The sequence below is a fragment of the Pan paniscus genome, chromosome 2 (assembly GCF_029289425.2).
Source record: "Pan paniscus chromosome 2, NHGRI_mPanPan1-v2.0_pri, whole genome shotgun sequence".
NCBI classification, from domain to species: domain Eukaryota; kingdom Metazoa; phylum Chordata; class Mammalia; order Primates; family Hominidae; genus Pan; species Pan paniscus.
This window is the reverse complement of record NC_085926.1, coordinates 45,183,334-45,198,776: the sequence shown is the minus strand read 5'-3', so window position 1 is coordinate 45,198,776 and position 15,443 is coordinate 45,183,334. Positions and strand designations below refer to the sequence as shown.

Sequence of the window (15,443 nt, the reverse complement as noted above, 5' to 3'; positions counted from 1 at the left end):
TATACGAACAATCACTTGCACTCAGTGGTTCAATGCTCCTCGTGAACACCACGAGAGGGCTAAATTCTGCATAGTGCTTTCAATGCCACGCTAAGCAGGAAACTCTGTAAATATCATTGTAATGGCTGCATACTATTTCATAATGTGAACATGGCTACATTGACTTAACTATCCCCTTATTTATAGACATTAAGTTTCTTCCAGTTTTTTGCTATCATAAACAATGTATAATACACATCTTGGAGCTAAAAATTTTCTTTATTCATGATTATGACCTTGAAACAGACTCACAGAAGTTGAAGGATTTGGTTCAAATGCTCAGCCCTACAGAGCAGCGGTCCCCAACTTTTTTGGCACCAGGAACTGGTTTCATGGAAGACAATTTTTCCACACATGGGGTAGGGGATGGTTTCAGGATGATTCAAGTGCATTACACTTATTGTGCAGTTTATTTCTATTATTATTACATTGTAATATGTAATGAAATAATTTTGTAACTCACCATAATGTAGAATCCGTGGGAGCCCTGAGCTTGTTTTCCTACAACTAGACAGTCCCATCTGGGGGTGATGGGAGACAGTGACAGATCATCAGGCATTAGATTCTCATAAGGAGCACACAACCTAGATCCCTCGCATGTGCGGTTCACAATAGGGTTCGTGCTCCTGTGAGAATCTAATGCCGCGCTGATAGGAGGCAGAGCTCAGGTGGTAATGCGAGCAGTAGGGTGTAGCTATAAATACATATGAAGCTTTGCTCCCTGGGCTTTCCTGCCACTCACCTCCTGCTGTGCAGCCAGGTCCATGGCCTGGAGGTTGGGGACCCCTGCTATAGGAACAAAAATTTCACCTGAGATTGAGCAGGGGGAAGAAGAGTTACCCATAGCACTTACGAATATAATTAAGAGGAGAAAAAAGTACTCTTCTTGCTTTTAGAGGGTTCTAAGACTAGAGCCAGGCAACCTCTGGGGGTGTGAAGAGAGGAAGTGAAGGGGCTTCCCAGTTAAACTTAAAACCCTGTTAGGACTGAAGTTGTCTTGAGTGACAACAAGAGGGTTGACAGATATTTCCTGCATGTATTTGGTTGCAGTGTAGGAGACCCAATTTAAGCTAGCTTAAGTTTTTAAGCCCACAATCTGATCACAGTAGGGATAGCAGCCTTCAAGTCCAGCTGGATCTAGGGTCTCAGATGACAATGTCAGGCCTTTCTGCATCTGCCACCTCCTGCCATTAGCCTTATTCCTTCTTACTGCAAACAGGTTGTATTAGTCTGTTCTTGAGCTACTATAAAGAACTATCTGAGACCAGGCGCAGTGGCTCACGTCTGTAATCCCAGCACTTTGGGAGGCCGAGGCAGGCGGATCACGAGATCAGGAGATCGAGACCATCCTGGCTAACACGGTGAAACCCTATCTCTACTAAACATACAAAAAATTAGCCGGGCATGGTGGCACGTGCCTATAGTCCCAGCTACTCAGGAGGCTGAGGCAGGAGAATTGCTTGAACCTGGGAGGCAGAGGTTGCAGTGAGCCAAGATCGTGCCACTGCACTCCAGCCTGGGCCACAGAGCGAGACTCCATCCCAAAAAAAAAAAAAAAAAAAAAAAAAAAAAAAAAGAACTATCTGAGCCTGGGTAATGTTTAAAGAAAAGAGGTTTCATTGGCTCATGGTCCTGTGGGCTGTACGGGCTTCTACTTCTGGGGAGGTCTCAGAAAACTTACATTCCTGGTGGAAGGTGAGGGGAAGCAGGTACGTCTTCACATGGCCATGGGAGTGGGGAGTGCTACACGCTTTTAAACAAACAGACCTTGGGAGAACTCTGTCACAAGAAAAGCAAGGGGGAAGTCCACCCCCATGATTCAATCACCTCCCACCAGGCCCCCCTTCCAACATTGGGAATTACAATTCAACATGAGATTTGGGTGGGGACACAGAGCAGAACCCTATTATAGGCTTTCTGTGTGCCAGGAGAAGGGAAAGGGGCATGGAGTGGAGGGAGACGTGGGCGGAGCTGCATACTGCTCCAGTCTCACTTCCTCCAGCCAGTGATTCCAGAGGAAAGAGCAGCCTTCCTTTCTGGCTTTATGTCAAGGAAGATCTCTGATTGGCTGGCTTGGGTCACATGCTTGTTCCCTGGACAAATCACTGTGGCTATGTGGTTGGGGCATCATGATTGGCTAGGCCTGGGTCACATGTCCATCACTGAACCAGCGAGCAAGGTACTGTAATTGGTATCCTCACTGGAACCACACAGAGTTAATAAGCAGCAGGTACCCAAAAGAGAGGGATGCCCTTTCCAGAAGAAAGTGGAGAAGGGATGTAGGGCAGATAAACCACAGATATTCACTACAGTCTGCGTTTCTCATAACCCTGGCCAATAACTGCTGAGTACTGAGTACATCACATTTTCTCCCTGAGCCCTCTTATGGCCCTGGCATACTTTTAGTTTTTTACAGGTTTATTGAGGAACAATTGGTATACAAATAACTGCGTACATTTAATATGTACAATTTGATGAGTTTGGCCATATGAATACTTTTTTTTTTGAGATGGAGTTTCACTCTTGTTGCCCAGGCTGGAGTGCAATGGCGCAATCTTGGCTCACTGCAACCTCTGCCTCCTGGGTTCAAGTGATTCTCCTGCCTCAGCCTCCCGAGTAGCTGGGGTTACAGGCATGCACTACCATGTCTGACTAATTTTGTATTTTTAGTAGACACAGGGTTTCTCCATGTTGGTCAGGCTGGTCTCAAACTCCTGACCTCAGATGATCCGCCTACCTTGGCCTCCCAAAGTGCTGGGATTACAGGCGTGAGCCATTATGCCAGGCCTATGAATACATTTGTGAAACCACCACAGTCAAGTTAATAAACACATCTGCACCTCCAAAAGTTTGTGTCCCTTTTGGGGGTGTGTGTGTGTGGTAAAAACACTTAACATAAGATTTATCCTCTTAACAAAGTTTTAAGCACACCATACCATATTGTTAACCATAGGCACTATGTTGTATGGCAGACCTCTAGAACTTATTCATCTCGTGTATTTGTCCGTTCCCACACTGCTATGAAGAAATACCTGAGACTGGGTAATTTATAAAGAAAAGAGGTTTAATTGGCTCACAGTTCTGCAGGCTATACAGAAGCAGGATCTGCTTCTGGGGAGGCCTCAGGGAGTTTTTACTCATGGTGGAAGGCAAAGCAGGAGCAGGCATCTTATATGGCAGGAACAGGACCAAGAGAGAGATGGGGGAGGTGCCACACACTTTTAAACAACCAGATCTCACAAGAATTCACTATCACCACAATAGCACCAAGGGGGATGGTGTTAAACCATGAGAAGCCGTCCCCATGATCCAATCACCTCCAACCACCAGGCCCCACCTCCAACTTTGGGGATTACAATTCGACATGAGATTTGAGCGGGGACACAGATCCAAACCATATCATCTCATATAACTGAAACTTTATACCCATTGAACAACAACTCCCCATTTCCCCTTTCCCCTATCCCCTGCCAACCACTATTCTATTTTCTGCTTCTAAAAGTTTGAGTATTTTAGATCCATCATATTAGTGGAATCATGCAGTATTTGTCCTGTGACTGCCTCGTTTCACTTACTGTAATGCTTTCCAGGTCCATCCATGTTGTTGCAAATAGTAAGATTTTCTTCTTTTTTAAGGCTGTATAATATTTCATTGTATGCACATACCACATTTGCTTTGTCCATTCATCTGTCTTTGGAACATTTCGGTTGCTTCCACCTCTTGGCTATCGTGAATAATGCTGCAATGAACATGAGAGTGCAGATCTCTCTTAAAACTCCTGATTTCAATTCTTTGGATGTATATCCAGGAGTAAGATTGCTGGATCATATGTTAAATCTATTTTTAATTTTTCGAGAAACTTCCATACTGTGCAGCTGCACCATTTTACATTCCCACTAACAGTGCAGTATTTCAATTTCTCAGGGTCCTTCTTAACATAGCACTCCAACAACCACTCCTAGACAATCCAAGTTAGGCTACAAAATAAAAGTGATTTGCCATTTTGGAGCTTAAAACAGGACGCCAGATTATCAATGAGCAAGGAACTAAAATAGACAAGATTTAAGAAAAGTTTAGGCCACAGGGGCATAGAAGAAAAGTTTAGGCCACATGGGTCCTCCCTGGGAGATGTCCCTTCTTGGGACAGAGGTCACTGAGGATATGGGTTTTGGTGGGCAGAGAGATGGCTGGGCCTTTGGTGGATTGTGGGACATTGTGAGCCTCTTTGGTTTGCCTCTAGAAGGGTAAATAATGTGTTTTCTTGCCATACTGTCACTCACAATTGAGTGACAAGTGGGCAGCTCAGATCTCTAGGCTTCATTGGTCTAGATTTCCACAGGAGTTTGGTTACAGAAGAGGTCTGATTCCTTTCTCCTGCGCACTCCATCTCTTGATCAGCAGCCAGCCAAAAGGCATGAGCCATGCCAGGTGAGGTGGGTAGAGCAGGCCAGGACCACAGGCCCAGCTGCAGGGCAGCACTGGACTCTTCTGGAGAAGCTCATGGCACACATCTCCAAAGTCCAGAGGGCAGAACAAACCCAGATACAATCAAGATGGAGGCTGCCCTCGAGGTGCCACCTGGGCAGCAGGGAAAGGGCACAGGAGGCCCTGAGTGACCATGGCATAAAGCTTCAAGCAGGCAGTCCCATGGGGATTCTGCTACTGTGTGAAGGACTGCAGGAGTCTTCTCAGCAGCCCAGGTAACGGGAAGCATGACCCAGGACTGGATCCAAGTGATGGCAGGAACAAGCAGAAGGAAGAGAGAAAGAGACATTAGCCCCACCCTCCCCAACCAGGATGTGGCGTGGAGACAGGTTCAGTCACACCAGAGGGGGAGTATGAGCAAGTGGCAGGCTCTAAGTCCAGGTGGCCAGAGGCAAAGTCATCAGCTTAAAGTTTCCACAGTCTCCAGGCATATAGTTCATGTCTTTATTTACTCATTTATTTAATAGTTTTTGAACACTTACTATATATCAGGTATGGTCCCATGTAATTTTAAAATGTTAGTTCTTTTAGTCCTCACTACAACCCCGTGAAGCAGGTGCTCCATTATTATTCTCATTTTACAGTTGAGAAAAGTAAGGCTCAGAGTGGTAAGCATTATGCCCAAGACCGTACAGTTCATAGATGATTCAAACCCCAAGACAACCTGGTATCCTTCCAGACCTGGTCTTCACTGGTCCAGGGCCTAGTTAGAGAAGGTCAAGAAGGCTCCACCTACAAATTACCCAGAATCTTCTGGAGTCTGTAGCTGGAATGCTCTTTCAGTTAGTCTCCTCTGCTCAGCCTAGTGATGACCCAACAGCCCCACTTAGAACATGGGCTCCAAGTTTTTGCCTATTTCCACGGATTTATTCAAACTTAAGGCCAGGGCCGGTGCAGCCTGGGCTTCCATCTCACACCTGAGTCTCCTGGAATCTCACCCAGGTCCTCAGCAGAGCTGGAAGGAGCAAGCCTTAATTGCATCAGAACGGAAGCTTGCTGAATACACCGGCACTCTTGGTGCATGCAATCAATCCTCCACCCTGTAAATCTAGTTAGAAGTGTGATTCCAGCAATTATAAAGCCCATCATTTTCCTCTTCTTTCCTAAGTAAATTAGAAAGGCTCATTGCTCTCACTTTGCAACTGGACCTCATTTTTAAAGTGCAGCTATGAAAGCACTGCAAAGGAGTATACTTACAGAGGCGCTGTGCCTGATGCACTAGCCCTGGTTTTGTTATCAACCAGATTGTGATCTTTGGCACAGCCAGGACCCCTCTCTGTGCCTTGGTTTCCACATGTATAAAATCAGGAGTTTGGATTAGGTGGCCTCTAGGATCTCTTCTAACTGTCATGGCCACTGGATTTGCTTGATTGCCAAGGATGGCCCCATGTAGATAGAAATTTAGCTTCTTTTAAGCTGGGAGCTTGCCCTCCCTATTTTCCACATACAGTGATGAATCCATGCAGGTGGAAATATACCAGTTTCCACATTAGGGTAAGGACAGAGAAGAAGCCACATGCCAGTGTTCCAAAAAGCAGTACTTTCTGGAACTAAAAGTGCTAGCTAGCTGGACTCACTGAATACTTACCCTGTGCAGGCACTGAACTGGCTGTTTTATAACAATAAACTCATTTAACCCTCACAATAGAGCAGCTATTAGGCCCATTTCATAGACATGAAAACTGAGACACAACAAGACAAAGTGGTGTATCCAAGCCAGGTTTGCTAGGCTCCGTGGTCATAGTCACAACTCTCTCAAATCCCCAAATCTGAGGACTTTAGTAGAAAAAGAGAGAACAGACCGACCAAGAGGCAATCTCAACGTGAAGAGACTGTCAGGCAGAACATCTGCCTGAATGAGCACATCCAAGCAAACTTCAGCTGTCCCACAAGCATGTAGGAGCCCATAGATCCAGCAAGAAGGACTGCGGTTAGAAGGCATGAAAGGCCATGATAAATGTGTTCCAATGTTCCTGACTCTCTCAAAATGGGCTTTTGCTTCCCCCATCTCTTCTGCATCTCTGTAAATGGAATGCCAATTATTTCCTTTGAAGGGAATGTTAGTGCTGTTTTGAAGCAGCATGAAGTAAATTTTTATGACACTTTTAGTGGCTGATGGGGAACATCCAGCTGCCTTGACTTTGATGATGTAGCTTTGTCTCTCAGGTTTGCAACATTGAAATCCTCAGAATTTACAATTATAAATGCTAAATGTCATCTTAATTTGTTATAAGGTGGATACACAAACCACAAAATATCACTTGCTTTAAGGGCTGTCTCTCCCAAAAAAATTACTTTAAGTGGCACACAAATTTATAGAAATGCATGTTACCATATTACAAAACATTTTTTTTTCAAGGAATAGATTCTGTTAGGTTCATCTGATGGACATTAACCCCAGAAATAAGTGTTTCACAGCAGTCGTTTCACAGAAACCACTTTTCTGTCCCTATCAATGTGTGTTAGTTTCCCTGGACTTTTTCCCCTCTCTCTTCCATACCTCTCCAAGTAATTTGTTTAAAAATCCACCAATGTCATACGTGAAGGCTCCTAAGTAAATTGGGAGCTGCAGGCTGGGTGTCTGTCAAGCTGTATCCCAGGTTCCCGACCAGCACTAACTGAGCACCTACTCTGTACCAGGTCCATGCTGAGCATTAAAGACACCAGTGGAGGAGACACACTTGATAGCAGGAAAACCACAAGCCAGAGCTTCATCAGTAAGGATGCATCAGACTGGGAAAACATCCTTAAGTATTTCAGTATTGGCAGAATTTATGAATTGAGACTGAATGCAGGGTATATTCCTGGAAGGCTGAAGAGCCGATGAGTCGGTCCTTGTCCAATGCCCAGCCTTCCTGCACCTGTTTTCTCATCAGTAAAATGGGAAGATAACCTCCAACTCGCAAGGTTGTTAGTGATGATGGAGGCCATTCAGCAGGGCTGCAGTGAAAAACAAGGTTGTCAGACAAGGCTTGAATCTCAGTTCCACTGTTGTATGACTGTAAAAGTCACTTTATCCTTCTGAGCCTCAGTTTACTTCATCTGTAAAATGGCACAGAAATCTCTTCCTCATGGAACAATGGTAAGGATGCATTTCAAGCTCTTAGCACAGCGCCTGGCACAAGTAACTGCCAGTTAAGGGACAGCTATCATCTGGTAAAGGTGCCAACGTCAGGCTAAGCCCAGGAGAAGTGCTCTCTCAGCAGGCATTTCTCTCGTTTTCATTGACAAGAAAACTGAAGGGCACCACATGTACCACATGGGCACCACTTTCCTCCCAGTGCTCTTTTAGACACTCTTTTAGACATCTCTCCAGAAGAGCAGAAGCTTCTTACTTCCTCAAAATGTCTTTGCTGAAATCTTACCAGATGCACAGCATGACTACAGAAAAGAAATACAGGCAGCAGTCCCTGCCTACCATGCACACAAGGTATCCACATGCAAACATTTAATGTGCAAGACAGAATTAAGTCTAAGTAACAATGTAGGCTGGCAACAGTCGGCTTGTCCCAAGGCGGCCTATGATTACCAAATGAACTGTGCAGGCTGTAACTGCAGCCAGAATTCTGCAGAGGCAACCCTCCCTTCTGACCAGGGTGGTCAGGAAGGATAAATGTCCACACCCTGGAGATTGGGTAGAGACATGGGGGGGGCGAGGGGGGGGGCGGGGAATCGAAATGCTTCATGCAAGCAGAGGGCAAGAGACTGTCAGGGTCTAAATCAGCTGAACACTGGGGGCTTCCAGACTTCCATTCCAGCGGCCCCTGGCAGATGCGCAGATCTTCAGCTGCTCCTGCAAACCAGTCCTCCAGCCTCCCATATGAGAAATGGGATGTATCAGGAGGACACCCATGAAAAGCATTATTTTCTTCACTTCCCAGTCCTCCCCAAAACACACACTCAACACAAGTACGACAACCTCCCATGACTTTGATATAGCTGAACCACTGGCTTCTAGCTGCTGCTTTTTTCCGTCCTGTTGTTATGATTCTTTTGTGGTTCTTGCTTATTTCTCAGTCTACAACATATGGTAATCATATCTTAATTCCACCCACATAATAAAAGAGAACTAATGAATTGCTGTACCTGCCACATTCTGAGGTCACTGGATGAAAGGAATTCAAATAACTCAGAGAGATCTTTTTTTAAAGTTATTACTTCAATAGGCAGTATAAGGAAAAATTAGCTAATACTGGGGAGGAACATAGGAAATGAACAGAATGAAATTACCATGCATCATTCCTAATAATTTTCTTTGATGTCCTCAATTATTGTGTTCTAACAATACAGTCCATGGAGAAAAATGTGCTGTCCTCGTTTTATGGACAATCAGAAATTTATCAAAGCCTTCCATTCATTTTATAAATATTACAGGATTTGGGGAAATGGAAGGGATCTCATCTGCCTTTCTTCCTTAAACCTGATATAAGGACTGTCTAGGTGGTTCTGTCCATCTCCACTCCCTAAGATGCCACTCATGTCTTGCTGGGTTGACTCAGTCTATTGAATTCACTCACTCATTCCTCAACTATTTATTGAATCCCTACTGTGTGCCATGTACTGTTCCATTGAACAAAACAGGTAGTTTTGCTTTGAGGGAGCAGACATGCAAATAAAGGAAGATACATTAAACAAAGAAAAACACAACAGTGTGTCAGCTGATGAGAAGTACTGAAAGAAGTGGGACAATGCATAAGAGGCTGGAGAGTGATGGGGAGGCCGGGTGCGGTGGCTCACGCCTGTAATCCCAGCACTTTGGGAGGCCGAGGCAGGTGGATTACTTGAGGTCAGGAGTTTGAGGGCAGTCTGGCCAACACGGAGAAACCCCATCTCTACTAAAACTACAAAAATTACCCTGGTGCCATGGGGGGCAACTGTAATCCCAGCTGCTGGGGAGGCTGAGGCAGGAGAATCACTTGAACCCAGGAGGCAGAGGTTGCAGTGAGCCAAGATTGTGCCATTGCACTCCAGCCTGGGTGACAGACTGAGACTCTGTCTCAAAAAAAGAGGAGTGATGGGGATGGTGGGAATGGGCATTGTTTATAGAGATTGGTCAGAACAGGCATCTCTGAGGAGCCGACATCTGAGCAGAGATCTACAGGAAGAGAGGGAGCAAGCAAGACAGGTATCAGAAAGAACACTGTCTCAGGCAGAGGAAAAAGCATGGGCAAAGGCCTTGAGTCGAGTTTTCTTGGTGTGTTCATGAAACAGCAGGGAAGTCAGGATGTCTGGAACAGAGCAGGTGAAGAGAAGAAGGGAAAGTAGGAGAAGATGGATCAGAGAGGTGGCCAGAACCACAGCTTATGAACAGGTGTCAGCTGATAGCTCAGGCAGAGTTCTTTACCAGTAGGCAGACTCACTCAGTCAGCCAACACGAGCATGGACCACCCTTTGCCCTGGCTGGCCCTCCAGGTCCCTGCTGAGCTGGAGGGAAGACCACAAAGAGATCATGGTTGAGAAAGGTGGTGAGACTTCAATTTTTCCTCTTTTTTTTTTTTGGTAGAAGTAACATTTGCACATTTTAGATAATATGAAAAAAATGCAGAAAAGAATAATGATGCAGAGGCAGAAAAGTAAAGACATCAGGTAGCTGGGATTAGAATTGTTTCCTCCTTGCTTTCCAACCTTTGTATAAGGCTGTTATATTTATAAAAAATACATCTTTAAAAAGGAACTCAACTGAAAGTTTATTTTATCAAAATAAAATAGAATTGTACCACATACTTGTTTAACTTATGCACAGACCTTGATGCCTACTGCCATGAGATGAGATGCCTCTAGTTCTTTATTTAAAAAAAAAAATGAACTTTTCAGATGAGGGAGACTGTACTGATATCCTGGCTTTGCCACTAACTGCTGTGGGACCTCAGGCAGGTGATTCACCTTCTCTGAGCCTCAGTTTTCTCATGGTAAAATAGGCATCACATCCATGGGATTGTTGTGAAGATTAGAGATGATGTGTGTGTATGTGTCAAACACCTGGCATGTGGAAAGTACTAAACAAGCGGAAGCTAGTCAGAGGTAGGCAAATTTGTTCAATCAAGAAGTATTGGCCGGCCATGGTGGCTCATACCTGTAATCCCAGCACTTTGGGAGGCCAAGGCAGGCGGATCACTTGAAGTCAGGAGTTTGAGACCAGCCTGGCCAACATGGTGAAACCCCGTCTCTACTAAAAATACAAAAATTAGCCAGACGTGGTGGCGCATGCTTGTAGTCCCAGCTACTCAGGACGCTGAGGCAGGAGAATAGCTTGATCCTGAGAGGCGGAGGTTGTAGTGAGCCGAGATCGAACCACTGCAGTCCAGCTTGGGTGACACAGCAAGACTCCATCTCAAAAAAACAAACAAACAAAAATGTATTTACTGAGCCTCTACCCTGAGCTAGGTGCTTTTCCCGTTGCTAGGAACAGTAGTAAACAACATAGAAAATAACTTCCTCGCTATCTTCTGTTCTCAAATTCCAAAAAGATAGCAAATCAATCTAGAAAGTAGGATCTGTGTTACTATTTGAAGGGTAATTACATTCTGAATGAGGGCGAGGTGACGGAGTCCTCAGGACGGCACCTGCTGGAAAAGTGGGCAGAACGCAGGTTGCTAGGATGCAGAGCTTCAGTGGCGCAACTTTGCAGGGAGCTGCTTGGCTCCCCAAATAGATCTCTTGTCTTTTCCCTTTGCTGCTGCCTTCCCCGCTGCACAGACAAAGCCAGGAGTGTCTCAGGAAAGCTCAGGAAGCCTCTGCCTCTGACTGAAACCCCAGAGAATGTCATCTGCAGTCACAGGCAACAGCCTGGCTCAAAACGCACCCCTTGAAGATTAGGCCTCCCTCAGCCCTCAGGATCACTTGATATTCCTGTTCTTCAGGGTTCACCAGCCACATGGCTTAAATTAAAACTGTTCTGCCACATCACTGAGCAGCTTCTGTTCCTGATATGCAAAGGTTGAAAGGAGAAGTCATTTTTATTAAAAGCAGGAAAATTCACATTGTTCTCCCTGGTAGCACCACTTCCAAGCACAAAAGTGATGGAGGCTGAAACGAAAAGGGAGTCCCATCCCCTTGGGGAAATGAACCATTTCTGTAGAAACCAAGGACCACTCTAGGCAGCCAACTTGGGCAGCACTGATAGTAACCACATCACAGCAACCACCATGTGGGAACATCTGGGGACAGATAGACACTGGGTTGGGAGTATTATCACAGCAGCCCTGTGAGGAGGTACCACCCACCCCCCAACTCAGATGGGGAAACCAAGGCTAAGTCAGAATAATGGCTTGCTTAGATGGCAAGAGGTGGAATAAGTTGGGGAGCTTTATTTTGAGGCGTTTTTGCAACTTTCTCAGTCCCATTTTACTGATTGTTAGAAAACAATGGACAAAAGCTTCCAGAAAAGTAATCAGCCAGGATGCCTAGCAATGTAGCTGGACTCTTGGCAGACCTCTCAGGATTAGCTGGTTTAGAAGGAAGGCCGTTTTGTTGAGGCCTTTCTCTGCTTCCTCCACCCCTCCCCTCTCCGAATCAGGAATACTTGGTGCTCATGGAGTACAAGGGCTTCCAACTAAAATAAAATAGATAATAATTCAACATAAATGTCCCCTAAAGAACGATGGGAATGATGAAGGGTCGTTTAAGTTTGTTTCCGAGTGTGAGGGGCCGAACTACTAAGAAAGTGCTTTTCAATATAAATGTGATAAATCTGATCTCTTGACACATTATTCTTGGTAGCCCTCCTCCCGTATAATATCCCAAAGGGGATGAACTGCCCCTTTGACGTGGGTTCTAACCTACAACTGTTTCATGAACACGCGCTCACTCGACCTGTCAGGACCTGTGTCCTCGGGACCCCCAGGCGGCACAGCTTCAGGGCTCACATTCCCCCCAGCCAGTCACTCTCCACTCGAAACTCCACAGAGTTCTTGGAATTTTCCTCGCTTGCTGCGAGGAGAATCCCAAGTGAGTCTGCTGTGTTGGAGCCATTAAAAAGCAGCCAAACTCTACAGATTTGAGGTAAGAGACACCGTAAAAAGGCAGAAAGAGCTAGTGGCGCGGAGTTGTTTCTGGCTCATGAGTTGGCCTAGCGAGGCCCTTTCCCCTCTCTCGACCTCAGTTTCCCCTTCTGTAAAACAAAGGAGGTTCGGTAGCGCTAAGGCGAGACAGCGAAGCTCCCCTCAGGCCTGACAAAAGGATGGTCTCCGGGCCCTGGAGCCTCCCTCTGAGAACGCGATTCACCCGGAGCGCGGGGGCGCCGGGGCGCGTCCGCAGGCTTCCCCGCCCGCCCGCACGCACCCCGGGCGATCAGCTCTCCGCCGCGCCCCCGCACCCAGCCCCGCCCCGGCGATTCCTCTCCCAGCCCCTGCGCGTGGAACCCCGCCCTCCCCTGAGTCCCCGAGCCCGGCGAGCGGAGGGCGGGGCGGGGCGGGGCGGGGCACGCGGGAGGCGGAGCCGAGCCGGGGAATCCTGCTCTGGGATAGCACCCGGCCCCGCAGAGCAGCGCGGCAGCCCAAGGGCCCCGGCGCCGGGGGCGGCGGGGAACCCCAAACGCAACCGGGTCTGGAGGGATCCCCGCGCCGAGCCAGCCGCCGTCACCGCCTCCGCGCCGCCCCTGCGGGCTTGGCAGGCGCCCGGCGCGCCCGCACTGCGCCCGGCCGCCGGCTCCCGCGGTCCCACCGTGAGCTCGCCGGCCCGTCGCCCGCTCGCCATGCAGCCGCCGCCGGCCTCGCGCGCGTAGGCGCCCGCCGCAGGCCATGCTGCCCCTGCTCGCCGCGCTCCTGGCCGCCGCCTGCCCGCTGCCGCCCGTCCGCGGCGGGGCCGCGGACGCGCCCGGCCTCCTCGGGGTGCCCTCCAATGCTTCAGTCAACGCGTCCTCCGCGGACGAGCCCATCGCCCCGCGGCTGCTGGCCTCGGCGGTCCCCGGGCCCCCCGAGCGCCCGGGCCCGGAGGAGGCGGCGGCGGCGGCGGCGGCGGCGCCGTGCAACATCAGCGTGCAGCGGCAGATGCTGAGCTCGCTGCTCGTGCGCTGGGGCCGCCCGCGGGGCTTCCAGTGCGACCTACTGCTCTTCTCCACCAACGCGCACGGCCGCGCTTTCTTCGCCGCCGCCTTCCACCGCGTCGGGCCGCCGCTGCTCATCGAGCACCTGGGGCTGGCGGCGGGCGGCGCGCAGCAGGACCTGCGCCTCTGCGTGGGCTGCGGCTGGGTGCGCGGTCGCCGCACCGGCCGCCTCCGGCCCGCCGCCGCCCCCAGCGCCGCCGCCGCCACCGCCGGGGCGCCCACCGCGCTGCCAGCCTACCCCGCGGCCGAGCCGCCCGGGCCGCTGTGGCTGCAAGGAGAGCCGCTGCATTTCTGCTGCCTAGACTTCAGCCTGGAGGAGCTGCAGGGCGAGCCGGGCTGGCGGCTGAACCGTAAGCCCATTGAGTCCACGCTGGTGGCCTGCTTCATGACCCTGGTCATCGTGGTGTGGAGCGTGGCCGCCCTCATCTGGCCGGTGCCCATCATCGCCGGCTTCCTGCCCAACGGCATGGAACAGCGCCGGACCACCGCCAGCACCACCGCAGCCACCCCCGCCGCAGTGCCCGCAGGGACCACCGCAGCCGCCGCCGCCGCCGCCGCTGCCGCCGCCGCCGCGGCCGTCACTTCGGGGGTGGCGACCAAGTGACCCGCTCCGCTCCTCCCTGTGTCCGTCCTGTGTCCGCGCGCGCGGGTGCCTTTCCCCCCGGAGACTCGGCCGGTGTGCTTCGTGCTGTAGCTATCGTTAGTTCCTCTTCCCGAGATGGGGCCGCCGAGAGACCCCAGCGCCTTTGAAAAGCAAGGTTTGTGCTGCGCTTCCAGTTCCGAAAAGCAGATGTTTAAGCCCTTGGACTGAGGGTGGGATCGCAGCTCCGAAGACGGAGAGGAGGGAAATGGGGCCCTTTCCCCTCTATTGCATCCCCCTGCCCGACTCCTTCCCCGCACCCACGTGCCCTAGATTCATGGCAGAAAATGACCAAATCCTGTGTATTTGTTTTATATATTTAATAACTGTTTTAAATGAAAGTTTTAGTAAAAAAAATACAAAACAAAAAGATTAAATTGCTATTGCTGTAGTAAGAGAAGCTCTTTGTATCTGAACATAGTTGTATTTGAAATTTGTTGTTTTTTAATTTATTTAAAATTGGGGGGAGGGCATGGGAAGGATTTAACACCGATATATTGTTACCGCTGAAAATGAACTTTATGAACCTTTTCCAAGTCGATCTATCCAGTGACGTGGCCTGGTGGGCGTTTCTTCTTGTACTTATGTGGTTTTTTGGCTTTTAATACAGACATTTTCCTCCAGAGATGTGTATGTAGCTTTTTCTTTGTTTGATTTGGGAAAGGGAATCCCAGAATTGCAAGACGTTACCCTAAAACCTGAGCAAGGGAATCTCGGAAAAGTTAGAGAAGGGCTACTTCTGTCTCCTTTACCTGGCTGTGAGAGATAGATGGAAACAGTATTATTTGCCCTGATGGCGATTGTCTTGCATCTCACCACACTGACCCTCAGTTCCCATCCACCCCCCACCTGTCACGGTGGCAAACACAGTTTTATATGATTTAACTTTTTGCTCATTGTTCTAAGCTCTGCAAAACACCCAGGCAAGCATCAAAATGGTAAAATCAATAGTTCCTCTGAGCTGGATGGCTTTCACGAAAATGACTCACTTTAAAAGGCATGTAGATTTCTTTTCATATGCATGAACTTTAGCAGATAAGCACATTCCAAAAGCTGGTATTAAAACCTGAGATATTATTTTGGCATTTAGATTTTTTAAAAAGATAAACTCTTGGGGGATAAATAGTTAATGATCACAAGATTTTCTTCACTCTTGGTTTCCATGTTACAGTGTCTGCTGTGTAGTAGTTTCAAATTCTTCCAGGTTTTCAGAAGAATAAGTAAAAAGTCCTTAA

The 15,443-nt window shown here is 48.4% G+C and overlaps 1 protein-coding gene across 1 annotated transcript; it reads left to right on the top strand.

Moving 5' to 3' along the window:
• Positions 1-13,263: 13,263 nt before the first annotated feature.
• On the top strand, positions 13,264-14,833 carry TMEM158 (transmembrane protein 158). The gene has a single exon (XM_034956270.4). The coding sequence runs from the start codon at positions 13,264-13,266 to the stop codon at positions 14,170-14,172; it is 909 nt and encodes a 302-aa protein (XP_034812161.2). The 3' UTR covers positions 14,173-14,833.
• The last annotated feature ends 610 nt before the right edge of the window (positions 14,834-15,443 follow it).

Coding starts and splice junctions, on each gene's coding strand:
- TMEM158 (XM_034956270.4), top strand. CDS start 13,264: ATGCTGCCCCTGCTCGCCGCGCTCCTGGCCGCCGCCTGCCCGCTGCCG.